Source organism: Nicotiana sylvestris, chromosome 9, assembly GCF_000393655.2.
Source record: "Nicotiana sylvestris chromosome 9, ASM39365v2, whole genome shotgun sequence".
Classification (NCBI taxonomy): Eukaryota; Viridiplantae; Streptophyta; class Magnoliopsida; order Solanales; family Solanaceae; genus Nicotiana; species Nicotiana sylvestris.
Window position 1 is genome coordinate 151,309,879 of NC_091065.1, and position 25,549 is coordinate 151,335,427.

A 25,549-nucleotide genomic window follows, 5' to 3' on the forward strand; every position below is an offset into this window, starting at 1 on the left:
AGAAACGCTAGAAAAATAGACTTCAAATAAATAAATAAATAAATAAATAAATAAATTTTTATAAAAAAATTAAGGTCCATCATAAAGTTTGACTTTAGGCCACAACACTCGTCGGGCCGCCCCTATTTGAGAGCTTATATGGGGCATAGTTCTTTATTTATCGAATTAGCTAAATAGGATTAACTATTATTATTTTCAAGAACTTACATTTTTTTAACTTTTATTTTATAATTTAAACATAATTTTTTAATAATATTTATGTATTTTTTAATATTTTAAGTTCTCAAGATGGGGTACACGCGCAACGTGCGTATCATAAGACTAGTTATATTAAAAGCACGAAGGCCCTTAGCGAAATGTTGTTTGCCTTTTTTACCCTCTAAAAATTAATTTTACAATAGACAAAATTGTAATTTAACTATTTTACGAACATTTAAGATTTGAAATCAATTATATTCCTTTTACTACGTATATCTTTCCTTATTTGAATTGTTATAGTATAGAAAGTCATAATATTTAGAACTCTAAAATTAACTTATTTAAATACCTTATTTGACTAGGAATGATTTAATTTAAGTTGTTATATTAAAGGGAGGAAATACGAACACGTTTCTTACTAAAGATTCTTTATAGAGATGGATTCATCCTTGTGCCTCCCATAACTTTTAGCATACTTTCAGTTTTTTTTCCACCCACATATGCGGAAGCTGGAAGGATGTTTTCATCCAGAAAGATGCTAAACTTGTGATTTTATTCTCCATGCATCAGAATTAAAGAATCACTCCAATTTCTTTACCCTTCGTAATAGTCGTAAGACAGGGGATTAGATTATCACAAGTTTACGACAAGGATCCAATGAGTATACATGTCCCTTCTACTTCTTACAGTAACTAATTCAATTGTTTTGACTCTGAACATTAATATGTGAAAGTCATCCATTGATGTCATTAAAAGGTGTATGTAAAAATAACTTTAATCTGCTTCATACTCACCAGATTCTTTTTTTACATAGGATCATTAGTCTTTTTGGTGGATGAACAATGATATTGAAGATTCAGAAATCCAAGAGGCCAAGAGGTAGAAGTTATAAAAGCAATTTTCAGTATCGCAGGCTACAAGGAATCTCATGTATTTTGAGTTTTGGGTTTGAGATTTGTATTTTGTCATTTAAATCTTCTTCACAATTTTACAATAGATTTTTTACAGAAGTTCTTAGAAATATCTTTTCTTCCAAGGCTTCTTTTCTGCTTTGTCCATGGTACTTAAACTTAATTTTTCAATGTAATTCAAGTAGGTTTTACTTTGCCGGTTCAATCTCAACGGTATACAAGGTGTCTGGTTATCCGAGTTTTGTTGCTCATGCCTCAGATATTACAATTGATTTTGAAAACCAAGAGGAGGGGTACCGAGAATTTAGAACTGAAACGGATTCGATTGTTACTTGTTATGATCAAATTTTCTATTTGCTTTTTTCTAGATTTTGTAAGAAAGATTTCAAGCAGTTTAAGCCTTAGGGATACAAGGAGTAAAGAGAGTTCTATGATTCAAGAGAGAAGGACCAAGCAAGGAGCTAGGATCAAGGAATCTGTTTCCGCGCATTGGTCCATATGTGTATGGGCAACTAGGACTCTATAATAAAACAACGGGTTGTCTTTTAATTTTGCTATCAATACAACCAAAGGCAATATACTTTTTCTATTTTTTTCACTGATTTGATTGACTTGAGAAATATTAACTGTTACGATAGTTCATTAGTTGGAACTTCCTTTTAATTTTTGTTATGGTAATTTTATACACTGAGCTAAGTAAAAAAAATTTGGTGTACCGCATCACCACGTCCCATGCATATTCTTGGGGATATTTGACATAAATAACTCTTTAATGCTCCTATTAAGTAGTTGTTTGCATCTTACTTTTCTTTTAAATACTCTTTTTATATGAGTTATTTGTTAGTAGTTCTTTTCGAATTTCAAGATAATGAATTCTTACTTGCAAGTATTCACTCTTTATTCCCTTGCGATTTAGGATGAACGAACTATTCTAAGCTGTTGTTTATTAATAATGGCCGCTTCCTTTATTTACATGGTAGGTAGATGACAAAAAATTCACAATAAGATAGTAAATAATTTTTTTAGCTTTATCTTCAACAATATTGAAGAAGAAAAGGCCCAATGTGGACCTAGAATGTGCGTGCATGCCCTGCAGGCATAGAATTTCCTTTTGGCTGATCTATGTTACTTTTTTCTAGGGTATAAAAGTTTAGGACTTTGTACGAAGGAACATAAACTAAAATTTTCATTAATTCAAGTGCCAAAAATATCCAATTATTTTGCACTCATCTATGTAGTAGAACTCATCTTTTAGGATTTAGATAAATTTGTTGGTAGAATAAATGATACTCTTATTTTGCTCCTTAATCTTTTTTAAAATAATACCACTTGGTTAGTTAATCCCTTCATCAACCTAACTGTTTGTTGGTGGATTTCCTATTGGATATGAAAATAGAACTATAAAACTAAATAAATTTAGAACAAGGAGGAGTTCAATACTTATAGATGATCACAATTTTACATTCTTTATAAAAAACTCTTTAATAGGGATCATTAATTTAAATGTGTGGTGCTATAAGATAACGAGACTTATTATCTTTGTGAGATGAACTCTTTTATATGTGTTTTTACGTTCTATCTAAAGTTTAAATATAACTACCAAGTAAGTCTTTATGACCTAATATGTTTTCTTATAAAATTGTAGAATTTATAACAAAAATACTTTTAAAAAATTATGAAACAAAAGAAAAAAAAATGACCCTAAGTTTTTATTTTTGATGTTAGGTTTTTCTTTTTTCATATCAATGTACATTCTATTTGTTGTAGGTTGGGCAACAAGAATTTCTGTCAGAGCTACCAAAGGTATGAACAGAAACATACACCAAGAAGCTCATCAATAATTATAAATATGATATACTAACTAATAAACTAGCTTATTTGCAGGTTCATAAAATATTAAGTATTTGAACCAACCATTGCATCCATATATATAATTACAGTCATTGAACTAAATGAATATAGTATTGCATATGTTGACATCAATTGCTATTTTACTTAATTTATTTTTTTCAGATACAATATATTTTAATTGTTTGACGAGGCATATACGTGCATTAAAACTAACTACGTATTTTTAAATGTGCAAAATTTTGTTTAAAAATTAATGTGCGAATTCACATAAAAAACTAATACACGTGTCAGATACAGGGAGTAGGTTCACCGGCTCTCAACGGAGTTAACATAAACCCGAGTTTATTAAAGCGGGTCAATGACCAACTACTTGTATTCCCTTTTGCTTCACCGAACCGCTCCCCTCTCGATTTCACGCTTTCTTCTTTCTAGGGTTTTTGCTAGGTTTTAAAAAAATCCCAAATTTGATTTTCTTCAGTCCGAGTTGAGCTGAAGCTCTTTCTGGCTACAAAACCCTATACTTTATTACGGGTAAGCCCTCAAAATTTGTACAATTTGATTCACACATCTCGTTTTGATTCAGTTCTTTGTGCACTGTGTTTAAACCTTCTTCATACCGTTAAAGATGCAAGATTGAAGACGGGGTTCTACTGAAAAAAGTGAAAAACTTACATTTCTTGAAACTTTTGGGGGAATTATATTTTTGAGAAATTGAGGGACTAGGGGTTTTGTATCTGTTAAAAATTGAAGATTGCTGAAAAATGCATTTCTAGAAATTTTGGGGAAATTGTGATATTTTAGGGAATTTTGAGTTCTGAGTTATGTGAAAGAGACTAGGGTATTGTATACTGTTTGAATCTTCTTTTTACTGTTAAAGATTGAAGGGAGTTCTACTGAAACATACATCTTCGGGAAGTGTTGGGGCAGTGGTGATATATTTGGGAAATTTGAGTTCTGAGTTATGCGAGAGAGACTAGGTTTTATATCCTGTTCGAAACCTTATTATACTGTTAAAGATTGAAGACTGAAGGTGTTTTCTACTGAAGAGTACATTTCTGGAATGTATTTGGGAAGTGGTGATATTTTGGGAATTTTGAGTTCTGAGTTATGTGAGAGAGTCTTGGATTTTGTATACTGTCTGTAGCTTCTTTATACTGTTAGAAGATCGAAGATTGAAGGTGGGTTTCTGCTGAAAAATACATTTCTAGAAGATTTTGGGAACTTGGTGATAATTTTGGAAAGTTGAGTTCGAGTTAAGTGATATGAGGTTTTGAATATGAACGATGGAGGCGGGGAGAATGTGGAAGACAGTGGCAAAAAGAATAATTCAGGGGTCAATGCATTTTCCCAGGCTATTGCTAGAATTGCCATTGCACAGATATGTGAGAGTGTAGGGTTTCAGGGTTTTCAGCATTCTGCATTGGATGCGCTCTCAGATGTGGCGGTCCGGTACGTTCGAGAAGTAGGGAAAACAGCTGATTTGTATGCGAATTTAGCTGGCAGGAGTCAGGGAAATGTGTTTGATGTGATTCAAGGGTTGGAAGATTTGGGTTCCGTCCAGGGTTTTTCTGGTGCTTCAGATGTCAATCGCTGCCTTTTTAGTTCCGGGACAATCAGAGAACTAATTAGACATGTTAATGAGGCTGAGGAGAACCCCTTTGCTTATTCTATTCCCGGTTTTCCAGTTGTCAAGGATGTGAAACGAAACCCTAGCTTTGTACAAGCTGGAGAAAGCCCCCCAGAGCACGTGCCTTCTTGGTTACCAGTGTTCCCAGACTCAGAAAGCTACTCAAATTTGAATTCAGCAGAGAAGAAAGACAGTGATTGTAGAAACAGTAAGGTTGAGATAGTTGAAGAGCTGAGAAATGCGGACAAGCCTTTGGTGCCAAGGAGTGGCTTAGGAGATTCTGTAGCTATTAGTCAGGAAAATCCTTCCAAGGCTAAAAGAGTAATCCAATGTAATCCGTTTCTTGCCCCACCTCTGCACTTCGGGGAGAAGGAAGTGTCTCAAGTTTCTGTTCCTGTTAGACTTTCCGATGAGGCCTCAGTTCAGCCTCAAAATCATGCAGCAATGGAGAACCAAGCTTGTATGTTAGAGACATTTGCACCAGCCAATGAAGCAGTCAAGACTGCACCAGTGGACCTTGAAGATGGCGGGAATAAGATTCTATTAAACACCAAATCCCCTGTACAATTTAGATTGAGAAGGAGCGGAAAACCATTAGGTAAGGCAGTTGGTCTTCTGGATAAGGACCATGAGGACTTTGCATCTCCTCTTTGTGCTGAAAATGGAAAAGATGATAAGAAGAGGAGGGCGGAGCAGATTCTTAAAGAATCTGAATCCGATATGCAGGATTTGCCTCACTTGTAAATTAGGAATCATTACTTAGAACTTGTATACTAGTTTAGCAAACTGGTGGCAGTTGCTGGTTCCTAGATTATCAAAGTTAGGGGCCTAGAATTGTCTGTGCATGGATCATACAGACTGCTAGAGTGGTAATTTTCACACTTTTTTGAGGTATGTAGTGTCAGTAATATTTTGCACTTTTGTAGCACTATTGAAGTTTTCATTTTTCTTTTCTGGTGTGGTCTTGTTGCCGTTCAACAGTCTATTGTGTGTTAAATGGCCATTAAATCACCCCCCCCCCTGCCTCACTTCTGGTGCACTATATTTTTTTTCCCTTGCTGTGTCCTCCTTGGGAAAAAAATTTTCCACTTACAGTTTGCAATACAAATCTGGATCTCCAAACTAAAAGAAAAAGATGAAATACTCAGATGGGAGAGGAAAAATAAAATATAATAGAAAGGCTTGCTTATTTCAAAATTTCTGCAGCATTTTAGGCGTGTTCTTCGGAAACAGCCTCTCTAGGGGTAAGGTCTGCGTACGCTTTACCCTCCCCAGACCCCACTTGTGGGATTTCACTGGGTTTGTCAGATGGGAGAGGAAAAAGAAAATATAATAGAAAGGCTTGCTTATTTCAAAATTTCTGCAGCATTTTAGGCGTGTTTCCGCTCTACCTTCATTAGGTAGGGGTAAGGTCTGCGTACACTTTACCCTCCCCAACCGCACTTGTGGGATTTCACTGGGCTTGTTGTTGTTGTTGTTGTATTTTAGGCGTGTTCTTCCTTTTTTGGGGAATTGCAGGCTGTTGCATATAGTAAGATAAATTGTGTAATTGGCGTTGATCCCTGATTGTGTACAGCTATCTAGAAGACCAAATAAGTTTGAACTTTGTGAATTATGTTGCCAGTGGGCAATTAAAAGTCTTGGAATATAATATCATCTTTATTCCTCTGGCTATTCTGATTTGTAGGTTTTATTGCATAGTTTGATGCTGGTGTTTCACTTGATGTACATGTTATGTGCAGATCAAAGTACTTCTTTCTTCCCTCCCTTCTGTCAATGAGCTGTAACAGTGACTACAGTACACTTATAAACAAGACAACATTATGTAAGCAACAATTAAACGTGATAAACTTTTCGGACATAGTACTTGCTATTGTTGTTTAACATTGCACACTTGTTGTACAAGTTTAAATTAATACAATATGTGTGCAATGTTAAACAAGAATATGTTAAACACTGATAGGTGTCATGGAATCCTTGTAAGAAGAACAAGGATGTAATTGCTCTCCTTAGTAGAATTGGATTTCAGCGCAAGCTTTGTGCTGTTTATATGTAATATTTGTTACCATTCTCAAAAAAAGCATATTATATTAGTTAAACAGATGTTTACTCTCTTTCACTCAATAGGTGCCAAGCACTTGTCTTTGAGTAGGCTCTTTTAAATTATTTGGCAATTGTGTAAAGTTTTTGGTTTAAATTAAGGATTTGATACCTCTAATATAAGACTTTGTAAGTGAGATATGAAGTTGAAACTTTTGCTTTGTATGATGAGAAGCATTATGCATGTGGCTTACTGCTTACATGGCACCTCTGCCTTTTCTCACGTTACCTTATTCCCTTTATACTTTGGTGGATTGTCATAAACCATCTGTCTTCTCTCGTGCGTGCAATAATGTCTGCGAAGTTTTGTTGGCCACTCACAGTTATTTCTATGTAAAGAGAGGATGGAGAGAGAGAGATGATGTATTGCAACTGTATACAAGTCTCGATTGCTCATTCGTGTTATAAGATCGGTTATGCATCTAATGTCACTGAGCCATCTTGGTTTGAAGTCCACTATACCGTATGGCCTACTTTATGTTTTTGCCTTTGACCCAACAAATGATGTCTTTGTGTTTAGTTGTTTACTATTGCCAGTAATGCCTATAGTTTTATTTTTTCTGTCGTCTGAAATTTCTTCCACATTTCTGTCCCCTTGATTGGCATCTTTTGTACACAAAGTTAGGGATTGTAGGTTGCAAATGACCTGGGGATGAGGTTTTCCTCTCTGTTTAACGTCGTATGTTGACTGTTGAACTGCAGAGGTAGGTAGATCAAGCACCTTTAGGACTTGGAAAAGAAAAGGTTATCCTCCACATAAAAGACCTGACCTATTTAACCTTTTCTGGTTCTGGCTATTTATTCAAGGAACACTGTTTTCTAGAGATGTTGATGGGAATAGCACACTCATTATTGAGACCTCACTCATAGTCGGACTCAGCTGTTTATTGTGGTGCTAATCGAACGTGTTTGTTTTCTTAAATGTAAGACCTGTCTGTGTTTGCTGGCCTCTCTCCATTGACTTGCTGGCTTTTCCGGCTGATTGTATCCTGGTTAAAATTTTGAAGACCTTCTACTTAGAGGTGTGTTTATCTATTTTGGAACTCTCAAATGTGGGGACTTACCAAAGCATGAATGATTTGTATCTCATGTTTAGCTTCCCAGCGCATGTGCCTGCTTGGTTGGTTACCCATGTACTAAGAGAGCTACTCAAATTTGAATTCAGCAGAGAAGAAAGACAGCGATAGTAGAAACAGTAAGAGACCTAATTGACCCTTTCTGGTTCTGGTTATATATCCAAGGGCCAACTTTTTCTCGGAGACTTTGATGGGGATGCCACATTCCTTATAGAGGCCTCACTGATAATCGGATTCAGCTATCTTTTCTGGTGCTGATTGAACTTGTTTTCTTAAATGTGAAACCTTTCTGTGTTGGCTGGCCTCTCTCCACTTGCCAGTTTTCTCCTGCTGATTGGTTTCCTAGTTCAGGATTTTACAACAACAACATGCCCAGTATAATCCCACAAGTAGGGTCTTGAGGGGTTAGTGCGTACGCAGCCTTATCCCTACCTTCGCAAGCAAAGTTCCTAGTTCAAAATTTTGTGCTTATAAAATGTGAAATCCTTCTGCTTTGAGTTTCATTTATCTATTTTGAAACTCTCAAATGATGGGGGCCTGTCTCAAACTGTCCCAAGAGTTGCTAGTATTTTACTTAGGGTTATATGCTTCAAATTCTGGAGATTGTAGATGATACACTGGCAAGCATTTGAAATAATCCATATAACATCTTTTGGATCTATATTTTCAAGAAAAAAATGATTGTTTTCGTGGGAGATTAAAGCTGTCATGCATCAAGATATGTTAGCACTAAAAGGTAACTTCAACAAGAGGCCCAGCGAGTTTGGGCTAACTCTATGACGTCAGCGCGTGATTCTGCTCGAGAGTGTGAGTGGGAATAACTGTGTCCAAGTGTTCCTAGAATTTTATTTTGCGGTATGTTTCAAATCCTTTAGCTTTTCGGTGAAACATAGTCAAGCATTTGAAATAAATCCAAAATAACGGCTCTTGGGTTTATATTTTGAAATCCAACACAAGTATATCCCAACGGGTACAAAAATTGGGATTGTGTATTTGAAATTACTATAGAGCCAACTTCCTCCATCTCAGCATGCCCTTAATTTTTTTTTTTTGATAGCTGTAGTGTACCTCGATTAATTCCACGGGGTACTTGTTACTAAACATGCCCTTACATTATTGGACAGTTTTAGAGATGTTGGGATCCTTACTCAAGCTAATTTACGTATTATGTTTCTGCATCCTTACTCAAGCTTGAATTATTATGTTTTTGCATATGCTAAATCTGAGCCAGTGTGAAGTAGCGCTACTCATCCAAAATCATGGCGGATGTTCTGTTGTTTTCTTTTACCCTAAGTTGCTCGGACTCTTCAGTTTCGATGCTGCACCCGTGTCGGCATGACGTGGGTGTGGGTGTGAGATCCGTACCCGATCTGCTCAACCAATTTTGGGTACTTTGACCAAAATCGACGGAGAAATTCATGACAGATACAATTATTTCTCAAACAGAACAAAAGCTAGGGTGAAATTGAAGAAAATACAATACCTTGTATATAGAAATTTCTATGCCAGTCCTTTTGCTTTTATCTCCTTATCAAATTCTCCTCTTGATCAAATATTCTCTTTCTCGGAATACCTTGTAAATTTTCCACATAATGTCTCACAATTTAGAAATTTTTTGAACTCTTTTTTAGATATTTGAATTATCTTTAGCCGAATTGCCGCATCCGTATCTGTATCTGGATCCATGCCCCGGAATCTTTATAGTTAGATCATGAAGGATTTGACATCTAGATCCGCAATCATATCCGACACACCTAAGTCCGAGCAACTTAGCTTTTACCTAACTGAATTAATTGATTAATATTTTGATTGGTTACTTTTGAAAAGTTAAAAGGGATAATCGGACTGTGAAAGGGAAAAACCAGGTCTGAACCGAACACTGTTAGGATGTCTGTAACCCCAGTATAGTATCCTTTACATTCAATACAGTTCATGCCTCAAATATTTCCTCGTACATAACCTGATAAGGATGCACATGATCTTATGAAGAGTAAGAAAAAAAGCACGGAAGCTTGAGAATTTACTTAGTATATAGTTATCTACAATGCTGTCTTGGTGTTTTATGCTGTTCGGTAGTCTCATCACTAATGATTTCTCTAATCAGGTCTTTAAATATTAAGCGCTCAACATCCAATACCAACAGTGGGATCTCATTGTGATGATTTGTCCAATCTTCTGATTGATGCATCATATCTTTATTTAGAATGCTGATCAATTCATCATCTTTAGAATCCATGCTAACGTCTCTTTTAGAATTGAAATGGTCTATCTCCGACTTCAGTTCTTTCAGAAGCTGCGTCGCATTCCAACACTTATTCTGCATTATATTGTTATCTGAACCTAGTTTGCGGACAAGAATCTCATTGACGGTGTCAAATGTGATCTTCCTTCTTGTCTTATGATCAAATTTTATCTGAGCAATCTCTTCACTGTGTTTTTCAGTTGCTAGCAAACTGCTTTCCTCAGTCTGCTCTACGATGTCGAACAATTTTGGGTTGATCAAATGGCTGGGTGAGTGAAGCTGAATGGTTGTGGACATGGAGGCCACATCTTTTAGAAGGCCAGATGCCAGTAGTATCTTGGTAATGTATCTGTGGTCTGGATTGTGGTTCTGGCATAAGGATGCAAGTTGATCCATGTTTGCTTCGTGGATGGTGGAGTTTGGTGTTCTGAGCTCATGAACCAAGTCATCCTTGCTTTCTAATATCTTATGGTTGGACTCGATGTCAAGGTCAAGTCTGGTCCTGTAAGGTGAATGATCTAGGTCATCTGGACACCAAACATCAGGACCTGCAAACCCATCATCTGTTAAGGTGGAAATGGACAGAGAAGATTATTAGTAGTCAAGTCATGCTTCAACACCAAATTCAATTCTAGCTAAACACTTTCTGCAGGTGACGTTCTTCCATCTGTTTATTTTCTTAATAATAATAAATATTTCTTGCCCTGTTTTCTTTTAAATTTTCTGATAATATGAATAAGGGAATCTAAACATGTTCAAGTGTAATCATAGGGACTTTTTCTCGTCCAAGTTATGTGCCTCAGTCACATAAGTGGCCTCCAATTTGTGGTTAAGATTATTAGTATTCTATGTGGTATTGATTATCTCTTGGCATGTGAACATATGCATAACTCTTTTAGGTGCTATTTTCTAAGTTTAGTTTAATAAGCCCTAATAAAATGATGACGGTCACCAAGAATTACATAATGATGTTCTTTCAAGTAAAGGTGGAGCCGAGACATGCAGTTTAGAGAAAGAAATAGAACGAAACAAGCCTTACTTTCCAGAGTGCAGTATCCAAGTTGTCATCTTTGAACTAAGCCATTTTCTTATAATTTCCTTTTCCTTTTGTTTCAAGTGATGTATTGAACTCTGCTATTGTGCTTTATGTTCCTCCATATAGTGCTTTTTCCTGGACACTATGATTATCTCTAGTTTGCATCTAAAACAGATGATTTAGAGAAATAGAATAATACCTCTAAAAGCAGTCACAATATTCTTCTTGACTGAAGATGGTGAATCTTCAACATAGAATATAGCATTAAGCACTGAGACAGGACTTAGTTGTTCAACTGTTGCTATTGCAAGTTCATTTGTTGGTGTGTCTTCAGTAAGCCTCAATGTGTCACCCTGGACCGTGTCAAAGTCAACGACAGTAAGTGTTCATACATAGAAAAACAGATGTAAAAATGGGAAGTTGCTTACTCTCTCTTTATTGTCCTCTTGCCTCTTAGCATCAATCTGGAAGGAACAATTTGTGCTTTCCAAACTGTTGTTGATTTCCGATAGAACAGAAACTGCACGAGCATGCTCACTTAATTTTTTTTTGTAACTGCTGATTTCAGTTAGATCATCAGTTTGTTGCATATTGCTAGGTTTTGCTTTCTGATTCCTTTTTGAAGACCCCGGTTCCTTAATTTGCTTAATTGATTGCCTTTTAACCTTGCTGGTTTCTGATGATTGAATGGTCTGACAAGCTTGTTTGTCCATGCACTGTTGCTTCTGCTGTAGTTTTGGACTTAAAGTTCCATAATTCTTTCCTAGTACAGGACTGGAAGTTCCTTTCCTTTGTTGACAAGAGGTTGTTTGCACTGCCTTTAATGTTCTTCCTTTAGCCTTCTTATCTGGGGAAGGAAGATAACGGCCAGAGCACGTGACATTGTACGTTCCAGGTGTCATACCTTTGGATGTTTGCTTGTCAACTGTGCCATCTTTGTTATGTGCAAGCCCTTGAGTGTAAACTTCTTGAAATTTGGAGACATTTGCAGTTGGGGCAGCGGAACTTGCGAGTCTGATTTTATCCTTTTGTTTGGCTGGTTTTGGTGTCAAATTTGATGATTCTGATCTTTTTGAGGGGTTGGTCACCTTTTTAGTCAGTGATGGCGGGCTACGTTGCTTCCTCTGCTGCACTGGCTGCAACTCAGCATCAGATACCTGCGGAGCTCTTTGGCCTTCTAACCTTTCTCTTGTCTTCTGCATTGCTTGAAGTGTCTGTTTCAGAGTGCTGAGATCAGTCCCAGCCCTTCTGAACTCTAGTTCTATTGTCCTTTTCTCAATTTCGCAATAAGCAGAGGAAGAAAGGTGTGGACTCTGTGGTGAAGCTTCCATGCCCTTGTATCTGACAGATTTTTGGGAGGCTCGACTGGCCTCTTGTTGCCTCCAGCGAGCAGATTCTTGTGGAAGCCCTGAAGATGAGGCAGGTCTCATGATTGAGTTGGTGGATTTCATCCGTGGAGAGGCAAAATTCCATTCCAAAATCCGTGGTGACATGGTAACTTGATTTGTCTTGCTCTTTCGAGCTGATCTTGTTGATATAAAAATAGAATCTTTAGCCGGGGAAGTGTTAGGTGTCACAATCTCAGTATCCGTTGAGGGAACGGGATTTGGAAAAGGTTCCAACCCCATTAGCTTTGCTACAACGCTGGAAGATCGATTATGACATTGCAGTTCTTGATCCCCTAAAAGAGAATTTGATATGGATTCAAAGACTGATCTCCTCAAGGATTGTTGTCTACTGTCCAATGACAATCTAGGAAGATCTTTTAGCTTCATCATAGACTGCATTGTTTCTGTTGATTCTCTTCCGTCACATGAGAAACGAGGACGATCCTTTGGTGCACGCTGTAAGAAACCAACTTTATCTTCCCCTGCATTCCAATGTGCTTCACAAAGCTTTGCAGGACCGCGTGCTGTTACACTGGATGCCTTCCCATAATTCGAGTGCTGAAGAGGCCTCGGAGAATCTATGTGCTTAATCACGTGGACTCTACCTTCTACTTTAGCGACAGTTTTTACAGATAAATTGCAGGCGTCCCTGTACATCGAGTCCTTAACTACATCGCGGAGATCAGGAGAGTGTCGACCTGAATGAGAAGAACTTGATTGCTTGGCTAGTAGGACTTGTGAAGGAGATCCTGATAAGTTACTTTGAGTACGAGAAAGTGGCGCTTGTTGTACTTTTTTGTTGTCTTGCAGTGTTGAAGAAGTAGATGGACTTAAAAAAGAGCAGGAGGCTTTCGATGTTTCGTTCGAGGGCAACTCTCTTGCTGTGATCGCTTCCTGCAGTTTCCGATCACATCATTAAGTCTTTATAGGTTGATTTAGAGATGCTTGGATAAATGATTAGTTCAAAGTCTTACTATTTCAATTTCTGTTGCATATTTGGCTGCCATATCGTTCATCGCACCTTCAAGATAGAATAACCAACAGTGAGATCCTCTTCATGTAATGCAGAAAAGATTCAACTTTTGACACTATCAGTTTATTTTGACATGTTACATACCTTACTGTTTAGTGTTGGGTTTACTGTACAGAGTTACTTGTTGTAAGTCATTTTAGTCTGATGTTGTAATAGAGTTATATATTGTCGGTGCACAGAAGTTGAACTCTATTCAAGTAAAGGGTCTAGTTAATTTGAGTGAATTTCATGAAGATGTACTGCGTGAAAATAAGTTGAACCGCAGGTATTAAAATGATACCACAGGGTGCAAACCCAATAGAGAGAAAAACTGCACGAGAGGGCCACGAGAGAAGGAATAGCTTTGAGTTCTATGTACTAAGGGGTCGTTTGGTTGGAATACGGATTATGCCGGTATAAGTTATGCTGGGATTGTTGTTTATTCACTGTTTGATATGTTGTATTAAGAATGACAATTGCATAATTTCTAAGAAGAAAGTATAAGTTATACTGGTGCTGATTACCCCACCCTCTATTTAACATCGGGATAACTTATATCTGGTTTGCTAACCAAACATAATATTAAGGTCATATTAAATTTTTATACCATCCCTATACCCAGAGGCGGAGCTAGGATTTAAACCTTATGGATTCAAAATTGTAATCATTTTAAGTTAGTGGGTTCTAAATTAATAAGTTGTACATATTCAATGGATTTCTTAAGACAAATACATGGTTTGAACAAAAACTACTGGGTTCGGCCGAACCCGCATCCTGCACTCTACCTCCGCCCCTGCCTATACCTTCTTATACCTCGTACCAAACGACTTCTAACAGTATAAAAAATATTTATAACCGTTCAAAAATTATAAGGTAACTATTTATATTAAAAATAATAATTTGTAAGCTTATAAAAGTGAAAACTAACATGTTATAATAGAATATGCTAGCGTAGAAAGATATTTACACTGCCATGTATATAACTTAAATCTTTTGCTTTTTACGAAGCTACGTATAACTGTACTCGACGAATTTTCAGAAATATGTACCTATATTACTTGCTTGCCAGGAAAATTATTAGTCGTGTAATTTGCACTCATTGACTTAAAATTAGATAAAATATTAATAATTTTAGAGGGGGATGCAGCCTTATAATACCGGATTCATCCGAATTCAATACTTTCGATAGTAAAATTCATTAAAATTATAGTAATAAATAATAGTTCTGCACCCATAATTTAAAAATATAATAAGTGTTATGAATAGAATTCTATTTAGAGTGAATGTCTATCTTGCAGAGAGTTTTACTTTGTGGCTAAGTCATTTTTCCCCTATAAATAGAGGGGTATTACCCCATTGTAAATCATCCCAAAATTCAATAAGAATTCTCTCTCTTTCTCTGCAATATTGTTCTTCTACTTTTATTGTTTTATTACACGTTATCAGCACGAACTCTAATCAACTGAGTTCCACCCGTCTACAAATATGTCCTACTTAAGAAAAGCTGATGAAAGAAAATTTCTAAATGGATCCAATTGGCACTGTTGAGAGTATAGCAGAGATTAGTACGTTTTCTTTAGAGCTATCAATATACTGGAGTGATTTCAAAAGAATTTGTCATACATACGTTTCTTTATGGGCAAAACCCATAATACATTAATTAGTGGCTTATTTAATACTCAAGTTATAATTTGAGTATTAAGGAATAATAAGTTACAGAAACTTAATAAGATAAATAATAGTTCAACTGTAAAAGTCAATTTTCTTATATCAATATCCTTTACATTATAACTTTGGCATACACTAATTGCATTGATTATTTGGGAAGCAAATATGGATATCTAACATCGCAAACTTGGATCAAAGTTCAATTGTAAAAATATTTGTTTAATTGATTCATGTACGACACATACAATATTCAAAGAGAAGAAATATTTCTCTCATTTAAATATGTGTAAGGCAGAGGTTGCTATAATTTCTGGTAGTAGTAAATTAATTGAAGGCTCTGAAAGAGCTACTATAATAACACCCAATTGCCAACTGCACAGACTCAGCTTTCTGGGGGCAAATTAGCACCGCCCACTGTGTTTTCACACTGCCACAACAATTACTCAACACACACACTCTAGAAACCCTTCACCTCAAAAGATCTTGTTTTATCGATTTTTTCAGGTAAATTTTCAATTTATTTCTGGGTTTTATTCATATTTGTTTTTTTCAGGTAAAGTTTTAGGTTTAATCTGTGGGTTTTATGCATATTTTGTATTTATTAGGCTTAATTTATCGATTTGGGTATCATTATGCTGAACTAGATCTGCCGTTTTGTTTAGATTTTCCGTTCTTCATATTTGTCTTTTAAAGTACAGATTTGAAAACTTTGACCACCTGATTGCTTTGAATCTGAAATGATTGAGCCGTTCAGGACTAGTGCTTATTGTTATTGTTAGTCTTTCTATGTTTCACTCCGATTTTTAAGGTATTACTCATTCCATATAGTAAGCAAGGAATTGACTCTTGTCCCCACTACACCTTTTTCTTCTGCTGTATTCTTAAAAACTTAAATCTACTTAATTTCATCAACGCTTCTCCTCTTTTGCTTCATTCATATATTTCCCATTTTCCCATTTCTTGATTTTTATCCAAAGTCCAGAAGTTTTTCCATATTGGGTCTTGAAAGTTCAGATTTTTTCCCAATATTGGGTTATTGTTCTTTTTCATTTTGGGTCTTGAATCTTTTAGCCAATCTGGGTAGGAATTTCCCATTTCTTGGTTTTGCTCCAAAGTTCAAATCTTTGCCATATTGGGTCTTGAAAAGTTCAATTTTTTTCATTTGGGTGTCACCAGTGGTAGCGATGACAGCCCTTTTTGGTTTTCGGGTCGTGGTATTTTCTGTGTTTTAAGGGAAATTCTCGAAGTTGTGGAGACAAGTTGGAAGCACGAGCACTAGCAAAGGAGAGCAACCAGGACGAGCGTCCGCAACGGGCGGTGGGAAGCGGTGCGTGAGTGTACAACTACATCAAGTACAACAAATCAATACAGGTTTGGTTCTCGGGAGTTGGTACCTCCTTTTTTACTGTTTCCCTTTTGGTGTTAGCTAAATTGATGTTACTTTGGTTCGCAATAGTTCAATCATTCTACTATTGTACTTGTAGTCACTTGTTTCCTTCTACTTTGATTCGTTGTGCACTAGTGAGTCTTCTTGAGATTTGTCGTAGGTGTAGTGGCTGCAATCTAGGATGATAGATTAAGGGCATGCCCTCGGGTGGGACAGAGTGTGGGGCCGAGGTCAGGGTGTGGTACGGGAGGTAGGGGAGGTAGGGGTGGCAAGGGAGCCTATAGGTTGAAAATCGGGTCATGGAACATAGGTTCGCTAACGAGTAAGTCTATAGAGTTGGCGAAGATACTTCAGAAGAGGAAGATTAATATAGCGTGTGTCCAGGAGACTAGGTGGGTTGGATCGAGGGCGAAAAACGTGGATGTGTATAAGTTATGGTACTCTGGAGTCCTGAGGGGTAAGAATGGAGTGGGTATCCTGGTAGATAACCATCTTAGAGAGTCGGTGGTAGAGGTCAGGCGGATGAATGATAGACTAATGACTATTAAATTGGTGGTGGGTAAGTGCACTTTAAATGTCGTTAGCGCGTACGCACCGCAAGTAGGCCTGGATGAGGAGATTAAAAGGAGTTTTTGGGAGGGGTTGGATGACATCGTTCGTAGTATTCCGCCTTCGGAGAGATTATTCGTAGGAGGAGATTTCAATGGTCATATTGGGTCGTCGGCAGTTGGTTATACTGAGGTGCATGGCGGCTATGGTGTCGAGGAGCAGAACGGAGGGGCACTTCGCTGTTGGACTTTGCCAGAGGCATTCGATCTAGTGATTGCGAACTCAAGTTTTTCGAAGTGGGATGAGTATTTGGTTACTTATAGAAGTTCGGCGGCGAAGACTCAGATTGACTATCTCCTCCTCAGGAGATGCGACAGAAGGTTGTGTGAGGATTGCAAAGTTATCCTAGGTGAGACCCTAGCAACGCAACACAAGCTTTTGGTGATGGACATTGGTATTAGGATAAAGAGGAAGAAGAGGTCAGTACGAGGCCGTACTAGGATTAGGTGGGGCGCCTTGACTAAGGATAAAGCTCAGGAGTTGGAAGAAAGGTTATCAGCAATGGCGGCTTGGAGAAGTAGTGGGGACGCAAATACTATATGATCGACGACGGCTGATTGTATAAGGAAGGCGGCGAGAGAGGTGTCAGGGATATCTTCGGGCCGCACCGGTGGCCACAAAGGAGACTGGTGGTGGAATATAGTTGTCCAAGATAAAGTGGAAGCGAAGAAGGCGGCTTACCTGCAGTTCGTAGGGAGCTCTGGAGAGGAGGAGAGGAGAGCGAACAGTGAGAGATATAAGGTAGCTAGGAGGGAGGCGAAGATGGCAGTAATGGAGGCTAAGACGGCAGCTTATGCTCGTCTGTATGAGGAACTAGGGAACAAAGAAGGGGAAAAGAAGTTATTCCGACTAGCTAAGGTGAGAGAGAGGTCGGCTCAGGATCTGGACCAAGTGAGGTGCATAAAAGATGATGATGGCAAAGTTTTGATGGGGGATGACCAGATTAAGAGGAGATGGCAGACCTACTTTCATAAACTTCTAAATGAAGAAGGGGATCAAGATATTGTGCTAGGTGAATTGAGGAGTGCCAACAGCCCACATGAACTAAGTTATGGTGGGGACATTGAGGTAGATGAGGTCATGGAGGCAATTCGTAAGATGAGGAGGGGCAGAGCTACTGGGCCAGACGAAATTCCGGTTGAACTTTGGAGGTGTATGGGTAGAGCAGGCTTGGAATGGCTTACTGGGTTGTTTAATATTATATTCAAGACTAATAAGATGCCTGAAGAGTGGAGGTGGAGTACAATGGTTCCGCTGTATAAGAACAAAGGTGATGTTCAGAGCTGTAACAACTATAGGGGTATCAAATTACTGAGTCACACCATGAAAGTCTGGGAGAGAGTAGTAGAAATAAGAGTGTGAAGGACGATGTCTATTTCAGATAACCAGTTCGGGTTCATGCCAGGGCGATCTACCACATAAGCTATCCACCTTATTAGGAGGATGATGGAACAATATAGGGATAATAAGAAGGATCTCCACATGGTGTTTATTGATATAGAGAAAACGTACGACAGGGTTCCTAGGGAGGTCCTATGGAGATGCCTAGAGGTTAAAGAGGTCCCAGTTGACTACATTAGGGTGATTAAAGATATGTATGATGGAGCTAAGACTCGAATTAGGACAGTAGGAGGCGACTCCGACCATTTTCCGGTTGTTACGGGATTGCATCAAGGGTCTGCGTTCAGCCCTTTCCTATTGCCCTGGTGATGGATGCCATAACACATCATATTCAAGGGGAGGTGTGATGATGCATGTTATTTACTGATGACATAGTCCTAATTGACGATACACGACGTAGCGTCAACGAGAGGCTAGAAGTTTGGAGACATACCCTTGAGTCTAAAGGTTTCAGGCTGAGCAGGACGAAGACGGAATACCTCGAGTGCAAATTTGGGGCCGAGCCGACAGAAGCAGGAGTGGAAGTGAGGCTCGACTCTCAAGTCATCCCTAAGAGGGGTAGTTTCAAGTACCTTGGGTCAGTTATTCAGGGGATCGGGAAGATCGACAAGGATGTCACACATCGTATAGGGGTAGGGTGGATGAAGTGGAGGTTAGCAACGGGAGTCTTGTGTGACAAGAAAGTGCCACAGTTACTAAAAGGTAAGTTTTACAGAGCAGTGGTTAGGCCTGCTATGTTATATGGGACCGAGTGTTGGCCGGTTAAAAATTCACACATCCAGAAGATGAAAGTAACAAAGATGAGGATGATGAGGTGGATGTGCGGGCATACAAGGATGGACAATATTAGGAATGAAGTTATTCGAGATAAGGTGGGCGTGGCCCCCATGGAGGACAAGATGCGGGAAGCAAGACTCAGATGGTTCGGACACATTCGGAGGAGGAGCACTGATGCGCTAGTGAGGAGGTGTGAGCGACTGGCTGTGGTGGGCATGAGGAGAGGTAGAGGGAGACCTAAGAAGTATTGGGGGAGGTGATTAGGCAGGACCTAACACGACTTAGGATTTCTGAGGACATGGCCCTTGACAGGGAATTGTGGAGGTCGAGCATTAAGGTTGTAGGTTAGGGGGAAGTCTGTGAGTATTACTACAACGCACTAGAGTAACATTATCCATTTAGGAGTTAGTCTTAGGAGGCTACTGATCGGCTACGGATGTAGGGCTTGTGTCGGTTGGATATTAGTATACCTTACATCCTTTTCTCCATCCTTTTTTGTATTTCCTATATTTCTTATATTGTTGTTATTCTGTTATTTTATATTATGTATTTTATGTTATTTATTGTGACTCTATTAATAGTACTAATATATTGTCTCTTTGTTGCTCTCTTGAGCCGAGGGTCTCCTGGAAACAGCCTCTCTGCCCTTCGGGGTAGGGGTAAGGTCTGCGTACATACTACCCTCCCCAGACCCCATTGGTGGGATTATACTGGGATGTTGTTGTTGTTGGAAGAGCTACTATAACTCTGCCTAAGGGAACAATACTTATCATAGAGAATGCAATGTTCTCCTCCAAGTCCAAGAGGAACTTGTCGAGTTTTAAAGATATCCGTCGAAATGTATATCATATTGAGACAATAGATGAGAATAATCTTGAATATCTCATCATTACCAAGAATGTCTCTGGCCAAAAGAGGGTTATTGAGAAGTTCCCATCTTTATCTTGTGGCCTGTATTGGACAAGAATTAGTACAATTGAGGCACATTCTATTGTAAACCAAATGGTTACTGATTCCAATACTTTTGTACTTTGGCATGATCGATTGGGACACCCTGAATCGATTATGATGAGACAAATTATAGAAAACTTAAATGGGCATCCATTAAAGAATTTAAAGATTCTTTTAAATGATGAATTTTCTTGCACTTCTTGTCATCAAGGCAAGTTAATTATTAGACCATCACCAACAAAGGTTGGAATTGAGTCCCCTACGTTTTTGGAACGTATACAAGGGGACATTTATGGACCTATTCACCCACAGTGGGTCGTTTAGATATTTTATGGTTTTAATAGATGCATCTTCTAGATGGTACCATGTGTGCCTATTGTCATCTCACAACCTCGCGTTTGCAAAATTAATGGCACAAATAATTCGATTACGGGCACAATTTCCCGATAATCCAGAGTTTTCATCCTAAGCATTTAATGATTATTGCTTATCAATTGGGATAAAAGTGGAACATCCTGTAGCTCATGTTCACACTCAAAATGGTCTTGCAGAGTCTTTAATTAAACGTTTGCAATTGATAGCAAGACCGTTACTCATGAAAATGAGGCTGCCCACTTCTGTTTGGGGTCATGCCATTTTGCATGCAGCAATGCTAGTTTGTCTCAGACCGACAAATTATCATAAATATTCCCCGTTGCAACTAGTTTTGGGTCATGAACCTAATATATCCCATTTAAGAATTTTTGGATGCGCAGTATATGTGCCTGTAGCACCGCCATATCGCACCAAAATGGGTCTGCAAAGAAGGTTAGGAATATATGTTGGATTTGAATCGCCCTCCATCATTCACTACCTAGAAGCATTGACGGGGGATTTGTTTATTGCACGATTTGCAGATTGTCGATTCGATGAGACACTTTTCCCAAAATTAGGGGGAGAAGTTGGTGAAACCAAACAGGAAATTTTGTGGAAAAATCCATCATTATTTCATCTTGATCCACGTGCCTCTATTTGTGAAAAAGAGGTGCAAAAGATTATCCATTTGCAAAGAATCGCAAATCAAATGCCAGACGCATTTACGGATTTGAAAAGGATAACAAAATCACATATCCCTGCAGAGAATGTTCCAATCAGTATTGATGTCCCTGTTGGACAATCTTCTAGTATCATAGCTAATGAGTCAAACGCACACCTAAAACGTGGCAGACCATTAGGTTCCAAAGATCGAAATCCTAGAAAAAGAAAAACAAATGATCAAAATGACACTACGAAAGAACCTCATGAAGAAATCCACGATTTAATAAATTCTAAGATTCATGAGGAATCCACTAAGCCCGAGGCTCAAGAAAATAAGGAACTATCAATAAAACCAATCGATATTGAGACAAATTTGAATCGAGTGGATATAGTGGTGGATTATGTCTTTGCATATAATGTTGCATCTACTATTATGCAAGAAAGTGAGGATCTTGAATCCTCAATCTGTTGGAGAATGTCGAAAAAGACTTGATTGGCCAAAATGGCAAGAAGCAATCCAATCAGAGTTGAATTCACTTGCAAAACGTAAAGTTTTTGGGCCTGTAGTCCAAACACCTAATGGTGTTAAGCCTGTTGGTTATAAATGGGTCTTTGTACGCAAGAGAAATGAGAAAAATGAGGTACAAAGATATAAGGCACGTCTTGTTGCACAAGGATTTTCACAAAGGCCTGGTGTCGATTATGAAGAGACATATTCACTCGTTATGGATGCTATAACTTTCCGTTATCTCATTAGTTTTGCTGTGCATGAAAAGCTTGACATGCATTTAATGAATGTGGTTACCGCCTAGCTTTATGGCTCACTTGATAATGAGATATACATGAAAATTTCCGATGGATTTAAAATGCCAAACGCACATAATTCAAAGTCTCGGGAAATATTTTTAATTAAATTGCAAAGATCTTTGTATGGTCTAAAGCAATCAGGACGAATATGGTATAATCGTCTTAGTGAGTATTTATTAAAGGAAGGCTATATAAATGATGCCATTTGCCCATGTATTTTTATAAAGAAAACAACATCGGAATTTGTTGTACTTGCCGTATATGTTGATGACATAAACCTTATTGGAACTCCTATAGAACTCCAAAAGGCAATTGATTATTTAAAGAAGGAATTCGAGATGAAAGATCTCGGAAAGACAAAATTATGTCTTGGTTTGCAAATTGAACATTTGGCAAACGGAATTTTGTTCATCAATCTGCCTACATAGAAAAGGTATTGAAACGGTTTTACATAGATGGAGCACATCCATTAAGTACTCCGATGGTTGTTCGATCACTTGATGTGAATAAGGATCTATTCCGACCTCAAGAAGAGAATGGAGAGCTACTTGGTCCTGAAGTACCATATCTTAGTGCAATTTGCACTAATGTATCTTGCTAATACTACAAGGCCTGACATAACTTTTTCAGTTAATGTCTTAGCAAGATATAGCTCTGCTCTTACAAGGAGACATTGGAATGGAATCAAACACATATTGCGGTATCTAAAAGGGACTACCGATATGGGCTTATTTTATGGCAATAATTGCAATTCCGATCTTGTTGGTTATGCTGATGCTGGGTATTTATCTGACTCACACAAGGCTCGGTCTCAAACAGGTTATGTATTTACCTGTGGAGGCACTGCCATATCATGGCGATCGACTAAGCAATCAATTGTGACTACTTCATCTAATCATGCTGAGATAATTGCTATTCATGAAGCAAGTCGAGAGTGTGTGTGATTGAGGTCTATAATACATCTTATTCGAGACAAATGTGGTTTGAAATGTGACAAGTTACCCACAATTTTGTATGAAGATAATGCAGCATGCATAGCTCAATTGAAGGGAGGATTCATAAAAGGAGATAGAACAAAGCACATTTCACCAAAGTTATTTTTCACACATGATCTTCAAAAGAATGGTGATATCAATGTGCAACAGATTCGTTCAAGTGATAATATGGCTGATTTGTTCACAAAATCTTTACCAACGTCAACCTTCAAGAAGCTAGTGTACAAGATCGGGATGCGAAGGCTCAAAAATGTGAATTGGTGCTCTCATCAGGGGAAGTTAATGCGCGTTGTACTCTTTTTCCCTTACAAGGTTTTGTCCCACTGGGTTTCCTTGCAAGGTTTTTTAACGAGGCAACCAAAAGGCGTATTGTTAGATATGTGTACTCTTTTTCCTTTTCTAGAATTTTTTTTTTCTTATTGGGTTTTATTTTAGTTAAGGTTTTAACGAGGCACATTACTTATTAAGTAGACATTCAAGGGGGAGTGTTATGAATATAATTCTATTTAGAGTGAATATCTATCTTGTAGAGAGTTTTATTTTGTGGCTAAGTCATTTTTTCCCTATAAATAGAGGGGTCTTACCCCATTGTAAATCATCCCAAAATTCAATAAGAATTCTCTCTCTTTCTCTGCACTATTGTTCTTCTACTTTTATTGTTTTATTACAATAGGTTCAATGTTAAGAGTTTTTAAAGATTAAAATTATATGTGTTTAGATTTTGAATCCCCTCTAAATGATCTATTGTGCTGTCGATTATTACGGGTAACAATTATCCACGTTCTTTAACTTGTTTCCTTTTGTTTCTTAAGAGAACTGCCCCTCTCCTTTTTTAGCTGCCCAGATTGAATTCCTCCGGAAACAACTAAGAAACATGGGTCTTTCTCTACTTATTCACGAAAATGGCACTCTGTTCTTGCAAAAGGAGAGAAACGTCAAAATGACTTAATTAGTATATATTTAAGAGGCATTTTGGCATTGTTTTATTCACCTGCATTTGCAAGAACAGTGAATATATATGCTACTTATATATCAGTGGTGAGGGAAAAGAACCTGAGAATAGTAGCCTTTTGTGATTTCGGAAATGGTGTCTGTCAAATAGCTGAAAAAAGCCATTAATACAACCAATCTGCTTCTGCACTTGACTATTTTCGGAAGATACTATTCTTCCAGACATTTCTCAAAGCCTGCAAATTAACGAAACGACATTAGTGTTAGACACTGCAACTTCCGTTTGGTGAAAACTCATTGCATGCATTCATTTATTAGTTGCATGTCCCAAGAGGTAGCTAGTGGCGGATACAGAATTAATTTAGATTGTTGTGGTAGTTGAAGTAGCGAAGCCAAGAATTTTAATTCCAATAAGGGATTCAAAAAAATGCAAAAATGCTATACTGGAGATTCAAATTTGTGCATTTAAACTCTAGATTCTGTACCGCAAAATCATGGTTGAATCCGTAACAGCATGACGAAGTTGAGGAAACTCACCACAAGTGATCAGCTAGAGAAATGAGGGCAACAAGAAAGATTAAGGCACAGTGATTTGGTACAAGGAGTGAACAGGGGTTGAAGTGGTATAAGGATTATGTGAATTTATAAGAATGGAAAAAAAATTGCAGCCACAGTCTGTAAGTTAGGAGGCAAATCTCCTGACCCAAGAAAAGATGTTTTAACTGTTTTTCCGATCCACAAAAGAGTAGAATGTTTATTCTACCTGCGAAAAGCTGTTTTTAGAGAAGAGAGTAGCCAGAGAGAGAGAGGGAGTGGGAAATTCTTGCTTGCACTTGCAATATATATATATATATGTACACACAAAAAAGAGGAATAAATTAAATGAGTTTAAATGAGAGAAAAGAGAGGCAGAGTAAATTTAGACTTTATGAGTTCGGGATGCTATTGAACTTATTGACTCTTTGAGTTCCTAGATTCAAAACTTAATATTGTTCATATTTACGTAAATTTTTTAACACATACAAATTTTGAGCAAAAGTACCCGGTTCAGCTAAACACATAACTAGGGGCGGCTCAAGGACATGTGTAACCTAAAGCCAAAGTTTAATATCAATCCTAAATTTTTACAAGAAAGTTATAATATATGTTTTTATTGAAAACATATTCTCTCAGCTTTTTGAGATGTAAGGTTATTTTGTTAGCCAAATCTTTACTTTATGTACATATCTAAAAGGTTTCTTTTCTTTTTTATGAAAAATTCTATTTTTGTACTGAAAATATTAAAATACTATTTTTTAAATACCTATATGAGTACTTATAAAATATAGATTATTTCTAAAAAATAGGACCTTCCCTAATTGGCGGCCTAAGGCACAAGCCTTACAAGTGAATAAATTGGTTGCACATAATTTATCCGATTTTTTGGGCATGTATCCTTAATTAACTTTGGTTTGTATGGTAAGAGTACAACGCATAATATGTGAGTCAAGTGTACGAGTTCGAAGAGCACGGACCAAAACTTGATATTTAAGCAAGGCAAAATAA

At 37.6% G+C, this 25,549-nt stretch overlaps 2 protein-coding genes and 1 long non-coding RNA gene across 4 annotated transcripts; 1 reads left to right on the forward strand and 2 right to left on the reverse strand.

Annotated features, from left to right (window-relative positions):
- The first annotated feature begins 3,339 nt into the window (after positions 1-3,339).
- Positions 3,340-5,541, forward strand: LOC104220256 (transcription initiation factor TFIID subunit 8-like). Its single transcript, XM_009771121.2, has one exon. The coding sequence runs from the start codon at positions 4,237-4,239 to the stop codon at positions 5,329-5,331; it is 1,095 nt and encodes a 364-aa protein (XP_009769423.1). The 5' UTR covers positions 3,340-4,236; the 3' UTR covers positions 5,332-5,541.
- A 4,257-nt stretch (positions 5,542-9,798) lies between these two features.
- Positions 9,799-13,086, reverse strand: LOC104220330 (protein LONGIFOLIA 2-like). Its single transcript, XM_009771207.2, has 3 exons — positions 11,470-13,086; positions 11,241-11,394; positions 9,799-10,568 (listed from the first exon to the last, which is right to left on the reverse strand). Exons 1-3 carry the CDS (start codon positions 13,084-13,086, stop codon positions 9,799-9,801), a joined length of 2,541 nt encoding a protein of 846 aa, XP_009769509.2.
- Positions 13,087-13,182: 96 nt separating this feature from the next.
- Positions 13,183-24,793, reverse strand: LOC138876885 (uncharacterized). 2 transcript variants are annotated; one of them, XR_011402185.1, is made up of 4 exons: positions 24,542-24,793; positions 24,107-24,240; positions 13,404-13,450; positions 13,183-13,323 (listed from the first exon to the last, which is right to left on the reverse strand). It is a non-coding gene; the product is annotated as an uncharacterized lncRNA (long non-coding RNA). The 2 variants fall into 2 exon arrangements; XR_011402186.1 differs by having other exon boundaries at positions 24,490-24,793.
- Between the last annotated feature and the right edge of the window lie 756 nt (positions 24,794-25,549).

What these genes read in the sequence shown, in the direction of transcription:
- LOC104220256 (XM_009771121.2), top strand. Translation starts at nt 4,237, where the DNA reads ATGAACGATGGAGGCGGGGAGAATGTGGAAGACAGTGGCAAAAAGAAT.
- LOC104220330 (XM_009771207.2), bottom strand. Translation starts at nt 13,086, where the DNA reads ATGTACAGGGACGCCTGCAATTTATCTGTAAAAACTGTCGCTAAAGTA. An exon ending in AAGAGGACAATAAAGAGAGA is followed by an intron (nt 11,395 to 11,469) that starts GTAAGCAACTTC and finishes GACACGGTCCAG; the next exon opens with GGTGACACATTGAGGCTTAC. An exon ending in TATTGTGACTGCTTTTAGAG is followed by an intron (nt 10,569 to 11,240) that starts GTATTATTCTAT and finishes CCACCTTAACAG; the next exon opens with ATGATGGGTTTGCAGGTCCT.